Genomic DNA, 24,137 nt, shown 5'->3' with positions numbered 1-24,137 from the left:
AAGTTTATGCAATATTCTCTATAATGCATAAATTTTCTGTGTAATGTGTAAATTTCCTGTGTAATGTGTCACCTTAATGTGTTTGTTCTTTTAAGAAAAAACAACTATATAAAGATAATAGAGACTTTCTTTTAAGGGAAAATAGTTGTATAAAGATGGTAGAATTGGAATATTCTGGACGTGCATGTAAAAATTCACATAATTGTACTTCTTTTAAAAATGATAGATTACTTTGTCCATAAACTATCTAAAGTATAATTTATAATAGATGGCCTGTTAATGGTAAATATTAATATAGGCATCTTTCCTCTAAAATCAGAAGCCATTCACTTAAATTATCATTTTCCATTCCCACCAAATGGAGATTCATTAGTGTATTTTTGTTTTCTTAGTGTTCAGTCCTAAATGAAAAGCTTGAACAACTGCTTCAAGCTTTACACACAGATTCCCAGGCTGCCCCCGTTCTCCCAGGCATCAGCTCTCTCATTGTAGAAGAAGATACCGTGGAATCTTCCAGTGAAGAATCTTTGTGTGAAAACAAAGAACAACTCACCGATGACCCTGCAAAACCTTCCTCCCAGAAAGCTGTGAGACCAAACGAAATAATGTTGCGGGCAAACAGTTTAAAGAAAGCAGTGAGGCAAGTCATTGAAGAAGCCGGCAAAGGTACACATGAACGAAATTAGCTTTTGAAGAAGTTAGCAGTATTCTTATATTGCAAGCACAATGGAATTTTCACATTGGTCAGGCTATACACACATAGAAAATTTTCAGGCAAGACAGAAGATAGGGCCATTAGAATGAAATTTATCCCCTCTCTTGTTTTAGTAGTAAGGATGAGCATATTTATTGTTAAATATGTTAAAGATGTTAAATAAAGTAACATCTCAGAGATAAAGTACACTGGAAATATTGAAAATTAAGTAATAATTATAAAATTTTAAATATCTTCTATGTCATTAGAATCTGTTGAGTTCTCAAAGAAAATCAAACCTGTAAACTACTTTGAAAATACTTTCTTAAATTTGTTTCCTGAATGTTTACGTTGTTTTTTAAAGAGTTTGTAAAAGCTCCACCTATATTTTAATTTTTTGTTTTAATATAATATATATACCTCTCTTAGAATTTGAATAGTGGACTAAAGTTAACTTTAATTAAAAATTAACATTGAAATCCCTTTTATAGGTTATAACTTGTAGTTGGACTTGTATTTCATTCTCAAATTTTTTATTTTTTTCTTCTGGTAAAAATATAACTTTTACAATTTTAAATATTTAATTGCATAATCTCTAGTACTTAGAGACATCACCCCAAACTTATCAACTAGCGTTAATTTGTGAATATGGAATTTCTTTTGGTTTATGTTTCATTTTCCTTTTTAAGCATACATTAATATTTATGGATTTTACTTTTACTTGTCCAAACATATTTCTCTCCTACTACTTAAAGTTCTGGATGAACAGAGCGTTCACCCTTGTGAACCAGTTAGCCAGTCATTCGATAATGATAGCACAGAAACAGATGAATCTAAAGAAGAATCTAAAGATGATGGTGCAAAAGAGCCTTCAACTGGTAAGAAAACTAATTATTTTGGAATTCAATAAAATGTAATTCTGCTTTTACTTTTCAAAAGGCTTATCGGTTTGTAATAAACTTTGTATTTTAATTTTAACAAGGCTTTTCAAAAGTTAAAGCTTAGATATTCATGAATAGTAAAATAATAAAGGTAACATTTAGAGTACTGTCAAGTACTCACATCCCTTTTTTATCAGATAATCTGGAGATCATCATAATAATCTAAGGATTCTGGGACCAACCATAGCTAAATATCTTCATTTTCCTGAAGAAAAAAGGAAGAAATACCTAAATCAACAGATTTTAACCTGTTTTTAGCCTACAGATGCATTTGAGAATTCTGTGAAAGCACTAGGTCCCACAGGCACGGAATTTGGCATTTCAGTAGTTTAGCGGTCCCTTGAATTCCACTGATCAGCTCGGGTGGTTTGCGAATTTCCTATTGCTAAATTAATCTCTAAAATCACTGGACGTCTAGTTACAACCCTATCTCTACTAAAATTATTTTTTCCAGGAAATTAATATGTAGTTGCCTGTTGAAGTTCAAAGATGAATTTATATTTTTAATATTTCAGATTGTATAAAGGAATAGCTGTTAATTTAGTAGAATAAAACAAAGCAGAAATTAAAGTATTAATGAAGCTGAGAAGTAATATGGAAATAATTGCATAATACTAATGAAAAGTCAGCACTATTAAATCAGAACTGCGTTCATTAAGCTTTTGCTTTATTTTCATTACACATACACTTGGGCAGATTGCTTCATTTCTCTGTGGTTTCCTCGTTTGTGAAATGCGGATAATGACATGCCTACCTGTTGTGAAGGTTGAGGAAGTTAAGATATGTGGAGTGCCTAGAATAGAGTCAGGTACATAGTGCTCTGAAAGAGTGTTTGCAGTCATTATCACTATTACCAGTGCTATTCCTGCCACTGCCGTTGCTACTAATTACATGAACTTCCAAAGAATTCTCCTTAATTATATGTGAAACTCTTAGCAACTTTGAAATTAGACCTCATGTCTGGCATGCAACCAATGCATACATATTCTACAACCTTAGCCCTTTTAGACTTTACGTGTACCTATTTCAGCACACGACCCAACTCTATAACCTTAGACTGTAGGGACCTTAATGGTCCCTGTCGCAGCATATAATCCAATACAGGCATACTTTATAACCCTCTTGACAGATGGCCACTCACTTTCTTTTGTTTTTTTCTTAATATTGTATTTTTTTAAGTAATCTCTACACTCAGCGTGGGGCTTGAACTCATGACCTCAAGATCAAGAGTCCCAAGCTCTCCCATCTGAACCAGCCAGATGCCCCGCCACTCACTTTCAATACATCCCATTCTTAACATCAGCTCTCAATTGTTAGAAAGCTTTTCTCTATATTCAGCTTTATATTTTCTTCTTAAATTTCTACCCATGATCACACTAACTAATGGAGTTTTATGTGTGATAATGTTAATAGCAACAACTGCTGGCGTTTGTGTGGTGCTTTATGAATAGTTAAAAACAATTTCCTATACATTACCTCACAGTATTGAAGATGACTCTACCATGTGGTCTACCAAAGGCAGACCTTTGAAAACAGCTTTCATGGCATCATATCCTCTTCTACCCCTTATATCTTCTTTTCCATATTATCTCCTAATTCTTTTACCAATTCTTAACTTGATTTCAAACTTTTTTGTTTTTCTGGTTGCACTCAATTGGTCAATATGATGCCCCATTTTGAATGCAGCCCTCCAGATAATAGCACACCGCTAGCCATACACTACACATTCTGGGCAATTTTGGTTTTCGAAGGCTTCCCTAAGAGTTCTTGTTATGGAGTGTTCTATAGTAATGCCATATAAGCCTGTTTTCCTCCTGTTTTGTGCAAGTGATTTTTTTTTAAATCTAATGATAGTAGTTTATGCTCATCCCTATGAACTTTTATCTTTTCAATTTGGATCTACCATTACATCCTGTCAAAATCTTTGGAAGCTTCATTGTATCATCTCAAATTTACTTCATCTAGAATTTAATAAGCTGACTTGTATGTTTTCATCCCTTAATGAAGTTGACTTAAGCAGGACTGCAAATGGCATTCTTACAATATGCTGCATGACAATTTTCCCTAAGATAAGGAAGGCTCTCTTGGGACGATTGGTTTTTCAGCACTCACTGTAAAACGGTAGCTGGTTTTCCAACCAGCTACCACCGCATCTTACTATAGTCTCATGAACTGAGCACTTGCATTGTAGTCTGCAAAGAAAACTGAAACATATGGGTATGCAACTATAGATATTGATATTGAAATAGACATAAATTTATACAAGTCTTTAATGTTGCAATATTTGATTTTATTTTCTAGCTAGTAATCCAATTTAGTGGGAGTCAGTAGCAATTGAAGCATTTCTGTTTTAAATAATCGTTATTTTTTTAAGAACATTCATTATATTATTAAATTATGCAATAATTCATATGCCTGAAATGTATAATACAGTATGTTACTATGATCAATGAGATGTTATGTTTAAGAAAAACCATGAAACAGTAATTTAGTTACCTGCAATATTACATCAATCTTAGTCACTAAGATGCTGTCTGCTTTTGATCAGAGATGAATATCAAAAGATTGTTGTTATTAGAAATTAGCCCCAGATCTCACATCTGTCCAAAAAAAAAAGAAAAAAGTGAGCTGTTCTGCTACTTTTCTTTAGTACAACTGGACTGTTTTTGAAGAGACAGAAGAGAGTGTAAGATTAATATGGTTAGTTTGTAATTAGTCTTAGGGAGAGTAAAGATAATTAAATTTTCAAGTATTTTTAAATTGAGTTTGAGGATTACTGGTTTTTTTAAAACACCTGCCAATAGCTCCTAATTGAGTTAAAGATACTATTTGCTCTCCATTAAAAATTACCCCAGTTTAGACAGAATTAAATCTCCTTTTTTGTTGTTTACTTTGAGAAAAATTCTGGTTTGGTATAACTTTTTAAATGTATTGAGCATTTACAAGAATATGATAGAACCGTTCTGGGTAAATCATTGTTATGAATTTATAATTAATTGAGAAGTGCAGGAAACATATGTCAGTTTCATTTGAAAAAAAAAATACCATCTTCCTTTCATGTATAGAAGACGATGTTAACTCATGTTTCGCACATTAGCTGTAGGAACTATGTTAATTAATTCTGATCACTCAACATTTATGACAAAAAGAATGCATTGGTAGTATACATTATAACACATATGTTCCATTTGCAAAAATCATCAGGCTTCAAAATTTCTTTTTATCTTTGTTTATATATATATAATTTATTGTCAAGTTAGCTAACATACAGTGTGTATACAGTGTGCTCTTGGTCTTGGGGGTAGATTCCCACGATTCATCACCTACATAAAACACTATGGGTTGGTCACATTCAAATTATGAGTATTACTGAGCTTTAATTATGATAGGCGTCTATGTTCTACTGATCTCCATCTGTTTGAAATGAGTGATCAAGACCCGTGGCAGAATCCCTCCATTCAGTAAATCTCAAGAAAGTTAAAACAATGGGAAAAGAATAGGTAAACGCAATGTAATATTTTCAGTTCTGCTAATTGATTTCAACATGCATTAAACTATCTTATGTCCTGAATTTATAAGGACTTGCTTACTTTAATAGCTTTACCATTATCTTTTTTATAATTGGGACTTCTTGCCAACAGTTAAAACTGCACCTGCACCTCGGTCTCCAGATGGCCGGGCAAGTCGTTCCCAAACTGACTCTGGCCCTGGTCCAGCTGTGGCAACCAACAAAGAAAACCTGCCTGTGCTCAACACCAGAATAATCTGCCCAGGTAGTATAGATTCTGAAACATGGTATTTTTTTAAGTATTTCTGTGAAAATGTATTAAGTATTCACTTCCATGAACTATTGAAATGTGGTCTGAAAGATAAATGTCCCTTTGAGAGAATGTTCTTGTCACTCTTATCAACTAGACTCTAGATCCTTAGACTTGTGTGTGTGTGTGTGTGTGTGTGTGTGTGTGTGTGTGTGTGTATGTGTAAGAATTACCTTGGAAGTATTAAAATATATGTTTTGGGACCCTGCCCTGAGAAATTTTATCTAGAATAGAGCTCAAGAATCTGCATTTATTAAGCACCTTGGGTAAATCTAATCCTATGTTCTACTACCTCTTAAGTATCTCCACAGCTTTCCTTTTAGTTGTAAGCCACAGGTCTCTCTGTAGTCGTTTTTAGACTACTAATATTGTTTCGTTTTGGAACATCTGAGGCATCTATGCCAGCTCTGATGAGATGAATTTACCTCGGGATTCAGTTAGTGCCAGTGAAAACCAAAGAACTTGTACAGCAGGGAAGGAGGAAAATAGAGATGTCTCAGATGTCTCCTTAAGTTCCAGTTGTTTGACCTAGTGAGAACTGTCAAGATTTATTCCAGGGTAGATTGGATCCCAAATTACACCCTTAAAGTCAGTCTCTCCTACATGCTCTTTTAAAAGGTGAATTGCAATTCAAAAATAATAATAGTTGGAGACTTTAGTATCCCACTCTCAGTAGTGAATAGAACAATTAGAGAGAGAGATCAACAAGGAAATAGAAGAACTGAAAAACACATAAAACAACTTAACAAATGTCTACAATGCACTCCACATAACAGCCACAGAATGCACATTGTCTAGTGCATATGGAACATTCTCCAGGATAGACCATATATGAAGCCATAAAACAACTTTCAATAAATTTAGAAAGATTGAAATATTATACAAAGGATGATCTTTGGCCACAATGGAATGAAATTAGACATCCATAACAGATGGAAATTTTGGGAATGTGGTAATATGTGGGTTAAAGAAAAAAAAATCATAAGAAAAATTTTGAAATCCTTTGATATGAATGAAAACAAAAATACACCATACCAAAACTTACTTGATGTAGTTAAAGAAGTGTTTGGAGGGAAATTTATAGCTGTATAGTCCTATATTAAAGAGGTAGAAAGATCTCAAAACCTAACTCTCCACCTTAATAAACTGGAAAAAGAAGAGCAAACATACTGAAAGCAATCACTAGGAAGGAAGGAAGAAATATTGGAGTGTAAATAAATGACAAAGAGAATACAAAACAATACAGAAAATCAATGAAACCAGAAGTTGGTTCTGTGAACAGTTTAACAAAATTGACAAGTCTTTATCTAGAGTGACCAAGGAAATAAAAGAAGATTCAAATTACTGAAATCAGGAATAAAAGAGGAAAGATATCACTAACAACATTACAGAAATAGAAAGGATTATAAATAAGGGAAAGCTATCAACATTACATGGCAATAAATTAGATAACTTCAATGAAATGGATAAACTCCTAGAAGCATGCAAACTACTAAAACTGTGTCGTAGACTCTGGGTCTGGAGTTCTTTCTTGTCTAGCAAGAAAGTGGGATGCAGAATTAAAAATGCGAGAGAGGGGGCGCCTGGGTGGCGCAGTCGGTTAAGCGTCCGACTTCAGCCAGGTCACGATCTCGCGGTCCGTGAGTTCGAGCCCCGCATCAGGCTCTGGGCTGATGGCTCAGAGCCTGGAGCCTGTTTCCGATTCTGTGTCTCCCTCTCTCTCTGCCCCTCCCCCGTTCATGCTCTGTCTCTCTCTGTCCCAAAAATAAATAAACGTTGAAAAAAAAAAAAAAAAAAATGCGAGAGAGAAGCTGATGTCCAGGAGAAGACAAGAGCCCCGAGTAAGGGTCCTTGTTCTGTTTTTATTAGGATCAGAAGGCTTACAAACGTGGTGATGGGTGTGCACAAAGAGACAGTGAAATCGTGAACATTAACTCATGGGTGTGAGGGAAAGGGGGTTTTGAAGATATGCGGGGGTTAGGGATTTGGGTTAATACAAAACAAAATCCTGGTGTTGGGCAGAAGGTAGTTTATAGCAGACATGAGGCACCACCTCTGTTTACCTAAACTGGTCTAGGGGACAAGAAAGACAGAGCATGCTACCTCAGGGTCAACAAGGCACCTTTCTTTTGCTAATTAGCTAGTTGCCCTCTGGGCAACTTTGCCCTGCTTCAGTCTCTAGCCTTATTTACCTGTTCACCTAATTTGGTCCTTCCTTCCTGCGAAAGCAGCTTTCTGCTATTGTAAGTACTAAATTGGGGGTTGTTTCCACCCTGAATACCTAATCTTGTTTACCTCATATACATTTGTCCTATACTGGGGCCTTTGTCCCACCTTATCTATACTGAGGCCTGTGCCTAGGCCTTACCTATACTGGGGCTTTTGCCCCGCCCTATCTATACTGGGGCCTTTGCTCCACCTTATCTAATCTTACTTACCTAATCTTGTTTACCCAAACTTGGGTGTGAACATCCTGACTTTCTAATTCTTTATGCCTTGTTAACCCATTGGCAGAGGCTCAGAAAATTCCTAAGCTTATTCCCACAAAACCGATTCAAGAAGAGAAAATCTAACTAGACCTATAACAAAACTTCTTACGAAGAAAAGGCCAGGTCCAAATCACTTCACTAATGAACTCTGCCAAGTGTTTAAAGAATTAATATCAGCAGTTCACAAACTCTTCCAAAAACTAAACGAGGAAGGAACATTTTCCACCTCATTCTTTGAGGCCAGTGTTACCCTGGTACCAAACCAAAGATGTTCAAGTCACTAACCATCAGGGAAATGCAGATTAAAAACCATAATGAGCTGTCACCTCACACTACTCAGGATGGCTATTATCAAAAAACAAACAAACAAAAAAAAAAATCAAAAGGCAACAAGTGTTGGGGAGGATGTGAGGTGCCTGGATGGCTCAGTTAAGTGTCCAGCTCTTGATCTCAGCTCAGGTAATGATCTCACAGCTTGTGGGATCAAGCCCTGTATTGGGCTCTGTGCTGACAGCTCAGAGCCTGGAGCCTGCTCCGGATTCTGTGTCTCCCTTTCTCTCTGCTCCTCCCCTGCTTGCTCTCTCTCTCTCTCTCGCGCTCTCTCTCTCTCTCTCAAAAATAAACATTAAAATTTTTTTTAAAAAAAACTAAAATTAGGACTACCATATGATCCAGCAATCCCACTCTGGGAATTTATCAAAAGAATTGAAATCAGAATTTTGAGGAGATATTAGCACTCCCATGTTTATTGTGGCACTATTCACTACATCCAAGACGTGAAAGCAACCTAAATGTCCACTGAGTGATGAATGGATAAAGAACACATGGTATATACATACATTGGAATATTGTTCAGCTTAAAAAAAAAAAAATCTGTAATCTGTCATAATGTGAATGGACCTGGAGGAAATTATGCTAAGTGAAATAATTCAGTCACAACATTACAAGTACTACATGATTCACTTCCATGAAGTATCTAAAATAGTCAAAACCATAAAATCAAAGAGTAGAATGGTGGTTGCCAACAACTAGAAGTAAGAGGAAATGGGGAGTTGCCAGTCAAGCTGCATAAAATTTCAGTTAAGCAAGGTGAGTAAGTTCTCGAGATCTGGTGTCCAAAATTGTACCTAGAGTTAACAATACTGCCTTGTACACTTAAAAATTTGTTAAGAGGGTAGGTCTCATAGTAAGTGTTCTTACCACAATAATATAAAGTAAAAAGTTAAGGACGCCTGTGTGGCTCGGTCGGTTAAGTGTCCAGCTGTTGATTTCAGCTCAGGTCACGATCTCACAGTTGTGAGATTGAGCCCTGCATCACGCTCCATGCTGAGCCTAAGATTCTCTTTCCCTCTGCCCCTCTCTGTTTACACATGTGCTCACTCTCTCAAAAAAAAAAAATAAAAATTAGAAAAAAAGTTAAAAACAAAACAAAAAAAGAGCTATCCCTGAGTCCTGGGCTCACCTGACTGAGTCATTCTCCTTTTCTAATGGTTGGTTGGTAAGCCCTCATCTTTGGTCTACCTCTTTAATGATCTTCAAATAAATTCATTTTACATTTTGCTCAGCTTTTCAATTTTCCCTCAAAGTGAGGAGAGGTAGTTGGTCTGATGAACTGACAATATGCCATCATCAAAATGATACATTGATTTTTAGTTTTTGCAGATTCTGGGTTGTTGTGGCTTTCCATGAAACTTTCTCCTCTCATAAATCAAAAAGGATAAATGAAAAGGAAGAAAGAAAGAAGACAATCCATAGGATAAAGGAAAATATTTGTAAATAGTATATGTGATAAGGGACTAGTATTCAAAATATATAAAGAGCTCTTAAAATTCAACAGTAAAGACAAATACTTCAATTTAAAAATGGGCAAAGGATCTCTTGCAAAAAGATATTCAAGTGGCCAATAAACACATGGAAAGATGCTCATCTTCATTAGTCATCAGGGTAATGCAAATCAAAACCACAATGAGATACCACTTCACTTTACTGGGATGGCTATGATCAAAAAAGACAGATAATAACAAATATTGGCAAAGATGTGGAAAAATTGGAACTTTTATACTTTGTTGGTTAGCATATGAAATGGTGCAGCCATTTTGCAAAAACAGTTGGGCAGTTCCTCATAGAATTAAACAGAGTTAACATATAACCCAAAAATCCACTACTAGGTATACACCCATGAGAAGTGAAAATACACGTCTACACAAAAACTTGTACGTTACTGTTTATAGCAACATTACTCATAATAGCCAAATAGAAGAAACAACCCAAATAATCATCAATTGATGAATGGAAAAACAAAATGTACGATATCCATACAGTGGACTATTAGTCATCCATTAAAAAGAACAAAGAACGGGGGTGCTGGCTGGCTCAGTCAGGGGAGTATGCAACTCTTCCTCTCAGGGTTGTGAGTTTGAGCCCCGTGTTGGGTGTAGAGATTACTTAAAAATAAAATCTTTAAAAAAAAGAATGAAGCACTGATACATGCTGCAACGTGAATACCTCTGAAAACATTATGCCTAGTGAAAGAAGCTTGACATAAAAAGCCACATACTATATGATTACATTTATATAAAATGCCCAGAGTAGTCAAGTCCCGAGAGAACATAGGTGAGTGGTTTCCAGGGTTTGAGGATGTAGGGAATGGGGGGCAAGGAAAATGACTACAAACAGGTACGGGGTGTTTTTTGTAGAGTAATAAAAAATGTTCTAAATGTGATGGTAGTGATCATTGTACAACTTTGTGTATATACTACAAACAGCCAAATTATGCACTTACTTAAAAGGTGAATTTCATGGTATGTGAATTATATCTCAGTGAAATATTAAAGTAGATAAACCCATAACATGTTTGATTCTGGAAAAAGACCTCCACGTCTAGAGGTTATATTTCTATTCAAACCTGAAACCATGAGATGACCTTTCTGGCTAAAGCTATAAATATGCCTGACCTTAAAACATTTTAGAAAACATTATCCTTTTCTGTGGCTGGAGCCTGATTCTTCACCTGTCTAAAGTGTGCTTCTTTTCTTACCAAAATAGTGTCTTTGTCCATTTATTTACTTATGTAGACATAAAAGAAACTGGCATAACTAAGTCTGCCATGGCATATTCAAAACTATGAAAATAAATGACAGAATAAAATTCGTTTTGATTATTTAATAACCAGCTAAACTTTGTAGCTGAAATAATGAATAATTATCTTCTAAGAAGAACACACTGTTGAGGAAAGGAATATTGGCTTAAAAAAAAGGACTTATTTCCTAATTTCCTAGTGGTTCTCAATTCCAGGACATACTTTTCTTCACTATTCTTTCCTTTTTGTTTGTTTATTCCCTTAGGCCCTTGTTATTTTTCTTCTTTGCAGAGTTTAATGCTTCTAGCCTCAGTTTTGGGTTGGGTAGATCATAAAATTGATTAGTTTTGAATATCGTAACTACTTAGTAGAAAGCTAACTGCTTGTTGAAATAAATTTGAGGTTTTACATATTTAGAGGTAAGATAAATGCTTCACTTTTTTACGTTCAATACTGCTCTTAAATACCTGTGCTTAATATTTTCATACTTAGTGTTGATACCAACACTGGGATTTCACTTAGTATATCTGTTAATACTTTTAATTGAATATTATTATCTATGCTTTGAGCATATGGAAGTAGTAACACCGTGACATTCTTGCTAATTCAGCCTTTATTGCAAATTCCTTACAGATTTACCGCCTTATTTGCTATAACATAGGAGGTAATATTTACTTGTTGAAGTATAGAATCACTAGAATGGTAAATGAGAAACTGTCACAAAAAGACTCTTATTTGAGTCTTCATCAGCTGCATTTTTTGTGACAACATATGGATCCTGGTTGTAATCACCAATGTTATAGCTTTTGGTTTTGAATAATGAGAAGATCAGACACCGAAAATCATGCTTTGGGGGCAAGGTATCTGAGATTAAGTCTGAAAACAATGCACTGGCTCTATATCTTTTTTCTTAACATGTGATCCTGTATGTATTTATTTTTCTGTCCAGGTTTAAGAGCAGGATTAGCTGCCTCAATTGCTGGGAGTTCTATTATCAACAAAATGTTACTGGCAAATATTGATCCTTTTGGTGCAACGCCATTTATTGACCCAGATCCAGATTCCGTGTAAGGAAATACTTTTGTAAATATCTCGTTTTGACTTTTCTTGTTTCTACTTTATACGAACGGTAAAATTGTCAATGAGTTACAAGAAATATGCTTCCCCATATAAAAAGGGTCATCAGGGGCGCCTGGGTGGCTCAGTCGGTTAAGTGTCCGACTTCAGCTCAGGTCATGATCTCGTGGTTCATGAGTTCGAGCCCCGCGTCGGGCTCTGTGCTGACAGCTCGGAGCCTGAAGCCTGTTTCAGATTCTGTGTCTCCCTCTCTCTCTCTGACCCTCCCCCCATTCATGCTCTGTCTCTCTCTGTCTCAAAAAATAAATAAATGCTAAAAAAAAAAAAAAGGGGGGGTCATCAGAAAATTTCAAAAGATGATGATGAGTACATTGATGCATTTGAAACACAGTTGTTTTCAGGATCTGTTCTCGAGGTAGGTCCTGTCTAGCCCATTTCCCTATGGCAAAATGAGGCATACCTGTATTCACTTTTCCCTGGAATATTGTATTATTTATTTCAGGAAGCATCGGGCCCACATTGATCTCTTCCCTTCTTAAAAGTACAGGTGTTTTTTTGTTTGTTTTTTGTTTTGGGGTTTTTTTTTTTTGGCAGTTCAGTATGAACTTTTACTTCTGCATATAATTTTTCTCTTGTTACATCTCATTTCTCTAATGACACTCCTCAAAGACGTCACCATATTTTTTTAATTTAAATTCATGTTAGTTAACATATAGTTTGTCCATTGATAAGAGTACAGCGGATGAGACTTTCTAATGATCAAGAAAGGAGGATTGGCACCTGACTGCAAGACCCTCCCACTTATGTATGTAGTAAAGGGCTCACGTAGGAAGTAAAAGAACCAAGGTTTTATTACAAGTTTTAGAAAAGCGTTACTATGATTCTGTCTCTGCGTGGCCCCCTATCCCTTTTACCACATGTACCAAAAATTACACATATGTACTGGGGTTGTACACATGGCATATGAACAGGAAATAATTCCTGCTAAGTTTTACTCTCTTCTGTAAGGAATGGAAACTTAAATGGTTTTAAGTGCTGTTTTGTGTGCAAGTTGTAATTGTTACGAATCTGAAATTGACTCTTATATACTTTTCCATATTATCACAGAGATGGATATTCAGAAAAATGTGTCATGAACAATTACTTTGGGATTGGATTAGACGCAAAAATTTCATTAGAATTTAATAATAAGAGAGAAGAACACCCTGAAAAATGCAGGTAATTTTGGGTAATAGTTATAATGTTATTACAGGAAGGCAATTTCACTTTAATTTCATTTATTACCTCTTTTGCTTGCTCTGCCTTTAAAGATGAATAAATAATAGCTATTGAAATGTCTGCCAATATTTATTTTCAGGAGCCGAACTAAAAATTTGATGTGGTATGGAGTCCTCGGAACCCGGGAGTTATTACAAAGGTCGTATAAGAATTTAGAACAGAGAGTTCAACTTGAGGTAAGTTCATCTTGAAGTAAAGATATTTCATGTTATCTTACTTAGAAAAATAATTTCCTTTGGGCAACTCAATTGGCTTCAATTCCTCTTTGAGTGTTTAAACACTCAGTGGAAGTGATTACCAACTTTATACTAAGGGAGAGCTAGACCCTGGATATGACCAATACACTTATCATTATCATTGGCACCTGAAATTTGGATGCTACTGTGGGTGGAGTCTTGGTGCCCCGTGAGAAGGTGCAGCCATGAGAGTGCATTTATAGGAGAGCATTTGTAACAGATTCTCACAGATATTCTCATTTAAGTTTATAAATCTTGACCCAATTCTATGATGGCCTGATGTTTCAGAAATCCCTGAAAAAAGCATTTACAGTAAATAGACTGTTTTAATTCAAATGTATATTCGTTCCAATTATTTCTAACAATAGTAAACTAAAAAGAGATCTTGAGCATTTACATTTTTCAGTAGTTTTTTTACTAATTTAAATGGGAAATTAAGGACAGCAAAAGTTATTTAACCTCCAATAAGAGGAGAAAGATGGTTGGAGACATGGCTCTGAAAAGTCTACTAACTTCTGTGACTTTTATTTTCTTTCACCCTTGGTCCAGGATTCATAGTTTATGCCAATACGCATGTCTTTCTTTCTTGTGTCTTTTTATAGCCAGATATTTTAAATTAAGGTATAGCCTACGTACAGAGAAGTACGTAGATTAAACAGAGCGTTATTATTTTAGGTGTTACCTTAATACTGGAATGAGCACTGGCTCATTCATTATCAACCAAATGTTTTAGTAAAGATAAACCCGTTATGCCTTCCACACTAGAACATAACCACATGATCAGCTAGTTTGATTTATCACCGCTTATACAATTAAGATGGATGTGGAGTGCCTGGGTGGCTCAGTCGGTTAAGGGTCTGACTTCAACTCAGGTCATGATCTCGTGATTCCTGAGTTCGACCCTGCCTGGCTTCGGGCTCTGTGCTGACAGCTCAGAGCCTAGAGCCCGCTTTGGATTCTGTGTCTCCCTCTCTCTGCCCCTCCCCTGCTCATGCTCTGTCTCCCTCTCTCAAAAATAAATAAACATTAAAAAATATATTTAAAAATTAAGATGGATGTTACTGGCATTTTTTCCATTTCCTTTAAGTTAGTGATATGATTTGAACAGCTGTTCTAAAGCACACAGAGCTACCTGTTCAATTTATTGAATTCAGAAAAAGTTCATTATTCTACTAAATACTTAATGTGTTCATTTTAAGAAATACACATTGAGCACCTGCTGTGTACCATGATTGGCCCTTTGGATAGAGTATAGACCTTTGAATGTGTTTTTATGAAAAAGAAAAGAAGGTGTAAAAAATACCTATAGGAGTACAATCAAGCATAAAATGTTCTCAGTTATTTCAAATGGTTGAATATGGATTGGAATTGGATTTTCATTTGTTCTAAGGAGTGGAGATGATTTTGATTGGGTATTAAAAGGCAATATTATAAAGTTACATTAATTATCTTTTATTGCAGGAATTATTTAATGACAATATAGCCCCTATTTTAAGAATGACATCTGCAAGCTCTTCTTTTTTAAGGTGAAGGATTGAGAATTGACTTACATGTCACATATAATTACTCACCAGCCATATGATATTTGTTTCCTATTTCAGTGGTAATTTAGTTTTCATTTTTGTGATTAATTAGAAGACACAGTAAGTATAAGATACTTCTTGACATGCATGGTTTTTCTCTCCCTGGCTTTGGTTTTGGCTACTGGAGAAACTCACCCGGAGTTTTGGCCAGCCACCGTTAGTGACAGAGTGCCAGCCCAGTAGCAGGAGTTCTGAGAGGGGCTAGATGGGGTGGCTAGGACCCAGACGCCCTCACTCAGCTTGCTTTCAAAAGGATGCTTATAATAAGCACAAAGATGACCCTAATACAAGTGAAAATGTAAGTGACTTGAAAAAAAAGAAAAGTGCCGCCTGATCCGGGCAGAAAAGTTAATATTTTTAAGGTTGGTTTTCTGTAACAACTATAGTAATTTACACCTTAAATTTTTTTTAGTTAAAAAAATAAGATAAAGGTAATGTGTAGGAATATGTTTCTAGGAGAGCAAACATTACCAACACACTTCCCTCCATCATCCTTTGTCTTTGGCATTCTAGTGGCTTCCCAACTAGTGGTTTTGCTCTTTTTCTCTAACTTCTAAGCTTTTTACCTTACAGTGTGATGGGCAGTATATCCCTCTCCCCAGTCTGCAAGGAATAGCAGTGTTGAACATTCCCAGCTATGCCGGAGGCACCAACTTTTGGGGTGGAACTAAAGAAGATGATGTAAGTATTTCCTTGCGCCTTCTAGATTCCAGAGGCTGCCCATATTCCTTGGTTCATGGCCCCTTCCAACGTCTCCAAAGCCAACAAAGGCAGGTTGAGTCTCACAGTGCATCATTCTGATCTCCCCTCCTGCCCTTCTCTTCCACTTTGAATGACTTTTGTGATTACATTGGGCCCACTGCATCATCCAGGGTAATCTCCCCTTCTCAAGGTTCCCCCTGTAATCACATCTGCAAAGTCTCTTTGGCCACGTAAAGTAACATTCACTACTTCTGCAGATTTGAACATGGACATTTTTGGGGTAGAAAGGGAGACGTTATTCTGCCTGCCAAAATACCTTTCTGTATTTTTAACTCTACATCTATGTGGCTATTATTTTTATTTTTAGAAATGTTAACAGGGCTCATTTGGCCGTTAACATTTAGGTCTATGTTTGTCGTCCTTTTAGACTTTCCTGTCAAAGGAGAAAAAAAACACAACTTAACAATGTAACGCATATAATAATGTAAATAATGTAACAACTATAAAATTTACATTAGCTGCGAACTTTTTGTCAGCCTGTAACTACTCTTCCACTCTTAAATATCTTAAAGGGGGGGCGCCTGGGTGGCGCAGTCGGTTGAGCGTCCGACTTCAGCCAGGTCACGATCTCGCGGTCCGTGAGTTCGAAGTCCGCGTCGGGCTCTGGGCTGATGGCTCAGAGCCTGGAGCCTGTTTCCGATTCTGTGTCTCCCTCTCTCTCTGCCCCTCCCCCGTTCATGCTCTGTCTCTCTCTGTCCCAAAAATAAATAAACGTTGAAAAAAAAAAATTAAAAAAAAAAAAATATCTTAAAGGGAAGAAATCAAGGCGATAAAGGTAAATAAAGCTAATGACTCCTCCTAGGATTACCTCCTAGGTAATCAGACAGTGTTCTGAGAACTTCACATTCATTACTATCACGATTTTTATCTAAATTTTACCAGTGAAGAAACTGACACAAAGTTCACACAGGAAGTAGCACAGACAGGATTTAAAACCACGCAGTCTCAATCTACTCCTGAAATAATTGTTGCACTGTATGTTAACTAACTTGGATGTAAATTAAAAAAAAATTAAAATTAATTAATTAATTAAAAAAATAAAACCACGCAGTCTGCTAACAAAAATGATAAGAAATCGGGGTACCTGGGTGGCTCAGTCAGTTAGGCCTCTGACTTCAGCTCAGGTCATGATCTCACGGTTTGTGAGCTCGAGCCCCATGTCAGGCTCTGTGCTGACAGCTCAGAGCCTGGAGCCTGCTTGGGATTTTGTGTCTCCCTCTCTCTCTACCCCCTACTCATGCTCTGTCTCTCAAAAATAAGTAAACATTGAAAAAAAATTTTTTAATGACAAGAAGTCATCAATGTTTGCAAATTCATGCCCTGATATTTTCAGTTTTAATTTAAATACTGCTTTATGCTGAATAATTTTTTTTTCCGAGACATAATTGTTTATCATATAGTCAAAGAGAGAATAAAGGGGACAAAGTAAGACAGCCAGAATTTAAATTGTTTGATTAAATTGATTTTGTGGGAATGCATTTAACATCAAAACAAAGTAAGCCTGCATCATTTTTATCCTCTGAGGTGTCTGTTACCATCTTCTCAAATGCCCTAAAAAGTTGTCATATTAATATATAAAGCACATTATACATATTGCTTGTAAACATTGAAGGATTTCCCTTAGAACATGCCAGGTAAACTGGGTATTTTAGGTTTCCTGAAATTACATGCATCATTTTATCAAGACATCTGAGTTATGTGTGAACAGATATTTGATGCATTTTATGCCAAGATGGATTATTTAAAATTTTTTAATGTTTATTTTATTTTTGAGAGAGAGAGAAACAGAGCATGAGCAGGGGAGGGGCAGAGCGAGAGGGAGACCCAGAATCCGAAGCAGGCTCCAAGCTCTGAGCTGTCAGCACAGAGCCCTACACGGAGCTCGAAGTCACAAATGGGGAGATCATGACCTGAGCCAAAGTCAGATGGTCAACCAACTGAGCCACCCAGGTCCCCCCAAGATGGATTATTTAGAATAGAATAGTTTGCTGGTTTAAAGAGTGCTTTATGAAGGGCATGAACATTTTATCCATGTGGGTTTTAAATCTTTTTTATTAAGTTTGCTTACATTAAATCATCTACAGTGGGGTTTTTTTTTGGGGGGGGGGGTGGTCCTTGGACTATCATTTCCTATTAAAATTAACTTACTTTCCTGCTTACTATTTCTGTAGGTTTTACTATGTATATTGCAGACTTTACATTGCTGATGTGCCACTTCATCGAAACCTTAACCTCATCAGGGGAAATGTAATATAGGTTTTCTTTTCAGATATTTGCTGCACCGTCATTTGATGACAAGATCCTCGAAGTCGTTGCAATATTTGATAGCATGCAAATGGCAGTTTCCAGGGTCATTAAACTGCAGCACCATCGAATAGCCCAGGTTTGTTTTCTCTGATCAGACCTGACCTCACTACTCGGGCCACTGGGGAAGCTATTCCAAATGACTCCTACGCTGTCTGTTCATCTATAAAATATGAACTTTCTTGTCGTGTCAGTTGTTACCGTGCCGTGGTAAGTGGAAAAATAGACATTCCATTCCACGGAATGGACAAAAAGTCAAGCTTGAATGCCGATTGTCGGTTTCTCAGGATGATTTGTTCTCTAAAATGACTTGTTCTATTTCAGTGCCGTACAGTAAAAATCACTATATTTGGTGACGAGGGAGTCCCAGTGCAGGTAGATGGCGAAGCATGGGTTCAGCCTCCAGGGATTATCAAAATTGTGCACAAAAACAGAGCTCAGATGCTAACAAGGGACAGGGTACGTAAAAAAATATTCTTCTAGATTTTTATCAAGAGTGTTAAAAAATATTCAATTATTATGAAAAATAGAAACCACGGAAAAATATTTAAATTGTCTCTTAGGGGCGCCTGGGTGGCGCAGTCGGTTAAGCGCCCGACTTCAGCCAGGTCACGATCTCGCGGTCCGTGAGTTCGAGCCCCGCGTCGGGCTCTGGGCTGATGGCTCAGAGCCTGGAGCCTGTTTCCGATTCTGTGTCTCCCTCTCCCTCTGCCCCTCCCCCGTTCATGCTCTGTCTCTCTCTGTCCCAAAAATAAATAAACGTTGAAAAAAAAAAAAAAATTAAATAAATAAATAAATAAATAAATTGCCTCTTAAATCTGACAAGTCATTGTAGTTTTAAATATGAACATTTAATTTTTTTAAAAAGTTAATAGACTATATTTTTATTGTTTCTTTTAGGTTTACAGAGAAATTGATCAGAAAATACTGAGAATTCTAATTCTGTTCCCATATACCTCCTTACCTCACGGACATATAGTCCCTTATTGTTAACATGTTGTATTAATGTGGTACATCTATTACAGTTGATGAGCCAATATTGATAATTATTAACTAAAGTTCATAGTTTACTCTTCATGCTGTACGTTTTATAGTTTTTGATAAATCTGTAGTCACTTGTATCTACCATTATAGTATCCTACAGGATAGTTTCACTATCCTAAAAATTCCCTGTCCTCCACCTATCATCCACCACTCCCTCCCTTACCTCAACCCTTGGCAACCATCTACCTTTTTACTGCCTCCACAGTTTTGCCTTTTCCAGAATACATGTTTTAATTAAGGTTACACCCATAACAGATAAGACTGCCAACACCCATCTTATCCATTATGCATGTAAAGATTGAAGCATAAACTGAAGCTGTCTTTTTAAAAACTTTCAGTGATACATTCATTGTCATTGGTCACATTACTTATTCTGATAACGCTGGAAAACTTTAAGATACCTTTTTTGTATCTTATGATTTCTTTAATGAGGCTTTAGATTAGGAAAACAGCAATAGTTTCAAACTCATTCATGTAACATCTAAATACACACTTATTTGGGTCTCAGAGCTTCAAACTAACAATTCCTTTCAATATTGATTATAAATAGGCTTTTGAAAGCACTCTAAAATCTTGGGAAGATAAACAGAAGTGTGATTCCGGTAAACCAGTTCTTCGAACCCATTTGTACATCCAGCATGCCGTTGACTTGGCAACAGAGGAGGTATCCCAGATGCAGCTATGCTCCCAGGCGGCAGAGGAGCTCATCACTAGGTATGGTGGGCCTGCCGGCTGTGGGCGGGGAGAACTCTAGCCTTGGCAAATGTGCTTTTTTACTTTTGATACATAATTTCAGTTGTTCAGGGGTATCTAAGAGAGATGCAGTTACTCCCCTTCCTCATTTGCTGCCTCATTCATGCCTCCTTAAGGACTGCACTCCTTCATTAGACCCCCGCCAGCACGTACAGGTGCACACCCTGTGTTCTCTGTCGAACAGACCTTGGACTTCCTGAACCCCAGTGGGGAGCTTGCCTAATGTTACCTAACACACAATGCTCTTTCTGTTATTGTTTATTTCCCCAGTTTTACACAATCTTTACACTATACTACTTGCTGATATGTTACCTTGTAATTATTAAATGGTTATGGAATGTAGAAAGAAATACAGACATTAATCCTGCTTGCAAGGAGGTTTGGGGGTGTGGGGGTGGGAAGAGTCTGAGAATCGGTTTCCAAAAGACATATCCAGAGATTGGGAGACAGCACAGAAATTAATTTTAGTAGACAAAAAGGGAAAAGATTAAACAAAGAAGCAAAAAACCAAGTTCCATGAATGTAGAACAGATATAAATCACTATGAGCAGGAGTAAACTTCAATGGAGGAAGGGGGGGTGGGCAACCATGGACAAGTTTCTTACCACCTCTTCACCTAAATCTTCTCTACCAAACGGGGATAATAAGAGCTAACTTTGCACGTCTTTGTGAAGGTTTAATGAGACCCACCGTGTCTTGTCACATCATGTCTGGCCTATTTAGTGTTCTGGTAGTGGTAGCTATTACATTCTTCCCACACTTCATCTGGTCACTGATAAAAATCTTGAAAAAGAAAAGAAGGAAAGCAAAGCTCTTTAAATATTTGTTAGAAACCTAGAATGTACTAGAAGTTGGAGATATAAGAGAAAAGGTATGCATTCCTCCCTATAGGTGGAGACCAACGTTCAGAATTAGAATAAAGTATAACTGCAAGATACTAAGTAGCTTAGAAGCAAGGTAAAGGAAAATGAATAGGCAGCTATATGCACAGAACTGCATTATTGTACCTCCCAGCTTCTTATTCACAGAGAGATTAGTTTTAGGGTACTACAAACAACTTCTGTGGACTCCACATTACAATGGGGTTGCTTTTCTTTCTTTTCCAGGTTGGTGAGGGATAAGTGACAAATAAAATCACTTATATACACAAGGTATACATGTGATAATTTGATATACGTATACATTGTAAAATAATTATCATCATCAAGCTAATTAACATATGATGGAAAACAATATGGTGGTTTTTCAAAAAATCAAAAATAGAGCTACAGCATTTTCTTGAGACCAAAATATACTTCCTATATTATCTCCCTTGAAACCAAATATACTTCCTATATTAACTTCCTGTCAACTAACCAAATAACCTTATCAAAAAAAGGGAAGTGAAGGTTGGCCAGACTTGGTCAACCTAGTTTGGTCAACCTAGTTTGGTTCCCCATGTATTCACTAGTCTGTTTGTTTAATTTTGTAAAAGATGAAAATCAGGCTCACTCATCTATTTTCAAAACTTATTCATTTAATATTCAGCAAATAATTTTGAGTCTTTGCTACATGCCAACCTCCATATTAAGCCCTGGGGATGACAAAATGGCTGTGTTGTGGTCCCTCTTCTTAATTTGCTGGCAGGGTACTAGGGAAAAGTGTGGCCAAAGGACTTACAAGACTCACAGTGGGGCGCTGTGGATGAACAGAGGAGGCCACAAAAGTAAGGGAGGGCTGCCTGGAAGAAGTGATCTCCCAGCCAAGTCTTGGGCGGAGAGTAAGAGAAGGAGCATTCTAAACATGGGAACAAGCCTGGGCAGAGGCCCAGAGGAGTGTGAGTGCATAGTATTTTTAGGAAATCTCAGGAAACTAGGGAGGCATGGTATATGTGAGAGAGTGGGATACGTGGATGGAGAGGTGAAGAAGAGCCAAGTCTTTATCAGAATGTTTCTGGAAGCAATGTGGAGCGTTGTCTGCAAGACAGCAAAGCAGGGGCAGGGTGAACACTCTTGGAATGGTCCTGATAGGAAACAGCTGATTGAGGTAATAGAGATGGGAAGAAGAGAGACTTAAGATAGATTAGGATCTAAAATTGCTAAATGGCCTGAATTATGAGACAGGGCGACTCTAAGGTTTCTACCAAATGGCTGGATGGATTATGGAGCCTTTCAAGGAACCATAGGATTCAGGAGGAAAAGGAGATTTGAGAGGGAAAGTGACAGGGTCTATGTTGGACTTACAGAATTTAAACTACATTGGAAATTTCTAGATTTAGTAGGCAGTCGAAGTATTCATCTGAAATCGATTTACCTCTTTTCCTTTGTTTGAAAGTTAGAATAACTTTTACCCACCTCTGTCCTTCTGATAAATGTCCCATTCTTCATCATTTCTCAAGATTATTGGTAGCCATACTGAGACGACATTTGCAAATTCCTTTGTGGCTTGGATATCAATTGTATCATCTTTAAGATTTAAACTCTTTTCCTTTACTTTTGGTTCAACCATACAGGACTAGTCTCTTCTCTTGTGTGTAGCTCGTTCTCCTTGAAGATGCCAGAAACAAAGGATTTGAATAGTTTGGCTGTCTTGCTTATCTGCAAAGTTTCCATCATTTTCTAGCAATTGGTGGAACTTTTCCTCCTTTCTCTTCTTTGGCCTGAGTGCCCTCCAGGATCCTGTCTGTTCAGGACATTCTTGAAGGTTGAGATTCTAGAGGACTGTGGCACAACAGGCTTTGGAACTGATGGACATAGATTCAAATCCTAGCTCTATTACTTAATTAGCTTTGTATGCGTACCGAATCTCTCCAAGCCTCAAGGTCTCCGTCTATAAAGTAGAGAAAATTCATCACAGCTACCTTTTAAGTTGTGAATATTAAATTAGATAATGTCTGTAAAGAACTTTAGCAATAGATGACAAATACAGCAATGTTCTTCCCTTAATCCATTCTATTTCTTTCTAGTCGAAGCTTCAATGAATAAAAGATTAAGTTTCTGCTCCCCACATTTGGGACCTGTCTCACTTTACAATGATACTTCAAAATGAAGTGTTCTTATATTTTGTTCTTCCAAATAGCACTTCAATTTGTTTATCTGTGATGCTCAGCCTAACTTTTCCTATTAAGATTTTTGGTTTAGGGGCGCCTGGGTGGCTCAGTCGGTTGAGCGTCCGGGTTTGGCTCAGGTCATGATCTCACAGTCTGTGAGTTCGAGCCCCGCGTCGGGCTCTGGGCTGACAGCTCAGAGCCTGGAGCCTGCTTCTGATTCTGTGTCTCCCTCTCTCTCTGCCCCTCCCCTGCTTATGCTCTGCCTCTCTCTGTCTCAAAAATAAATAAAAAAAAACATTAAAAGAAAAGATTTTTGGTTTAGTATTCTTTGTCGCAATGGGGTTTGAAGTTTTTAAATTTACCTTTTGTTATTCGTAATTGAGCACTCATTAAAAAAATTTCCATAATGACTTTTTATTATTATTATTATTATTATTATTATTATTATTACTTGCCTTAGTGTACCACTTCTGCACTTGAGAAAAATCAGCAGTGCTCGAAGTTTTTTTGGTTCGTCTGCTTTACTTGTGCTTTCAGGATCTGTGACGCAGCCACCATCCATTGTCTTTTGGAACAAGAACTGGCCCACGCTGTGAATGCGTGTTCCCACGCACTGAATAAAGCCAACCCGCGGTTCCCAGAGGTGAGGAGCTCATGGTAAATTCTTATTCTACGGATTGTTTGGTATTACACATGTATTTCGATGCTATACAATGTGCCACGCCCTTTGAGAAACATTATACATCTATAAGAGTGTCTGCCAGAAGCTTATGGTAAATCTGTGCCCACATTTTTCCTGATTTTTCTTTTCCTGCCATTTTTCCATTCCTGCTCTTAAATTCTCTTCTTCCCGCCCCCCCCACCCCCCCCCCCCCACACACACACATCACTCTCAGTCATCTGTCACCTTGCTATCTTCCTTCCACTCGTTCTGTTCGGGCTGCTACCATTCCTCCTTGCCCTCTCTTTCACCTTCTCCCCTACACCTTGATGTGGGCACAGGTAGATACTATGTATTTTATTAGCAATGTTTATTCATTGTTGAAGTTGT

General features: G+C 37.1%; 1 protein-coding gene across 9 annotated transcripts in view; it reads left to right on the top strand.

The window, feature by feature from the left end:
* Window positions 1-24,137, top strand: part of DGKH (diacylglycerol kinase eta) — a 186,259-nt gene that overhangs the window by 138,377 nt on the left and 23,745 nt on the right. For all 9 annotated transcript variants that reach the window (XM_045477782.1, XM_045477762.1, XM_045477789.1 and 6 more), the window contains 11 exons: window positions 393-666; window positions 1,450-1,572; window positions 5,277-5,408; window positions 11,971-12,088; window positions 13,206-13,316; window positions 13,456-13,552; window positions 15,769-15,876; window positions 18,227-18,340; window positions 18,586-18,720; window positions 19,856-20,019; window positions 23,624-23,729. In XM_045477782.1, the coding sequence (XP_045333738.1) occupies window positions 393-666; window positions 1,450-1,572; window positions 5,277-5,408; window positions 11,971-12,088; window positions 13,206-13,316; window positions 13,456-13,552; window positions 15,769-15,876; window positions 18,227-18,340; window positions 18,586-18,720; window positions 19,856-20,019; window positions 23,624-23,729 (1,482 nt within the window). The remainder of the gene's footprint in view (window positions 1-392; window positions 667-1,449; window positions 1,573-5,276; window positions 5,409-11,970; window positions 12,089-13,205; window positions 13,317-13,455; window positions 13,553-15,768; window positions 15,877-18,226; window positions 18,341-18,585; window positions 18,721-19,855; window positions 20,020-23,623; window positions 23,730-24,137) is intronic.

The sequence above is a fragment of the Leopardus geoffroyi genome, chromosome A1 (genome assembly GCF_018350155.1).
Source record: "Leopardus geoffroyi isolate Oge1 chromosome A1, O.geoffroyi_Oge1_pat1.0, whole genome shotgun sequence".
Taxonomy (NCBI): domain Eukaryota; kingdom Metazoa; phylum Chordata; class Mammalia; order Carnivora; family Felidae; genus Leopardus; species Leopardus geoffroyi.
Note: the sequence above shows the minus strand (reverse complement) of the source record. Positions and strands in the feature narration are given on the sequence as shown.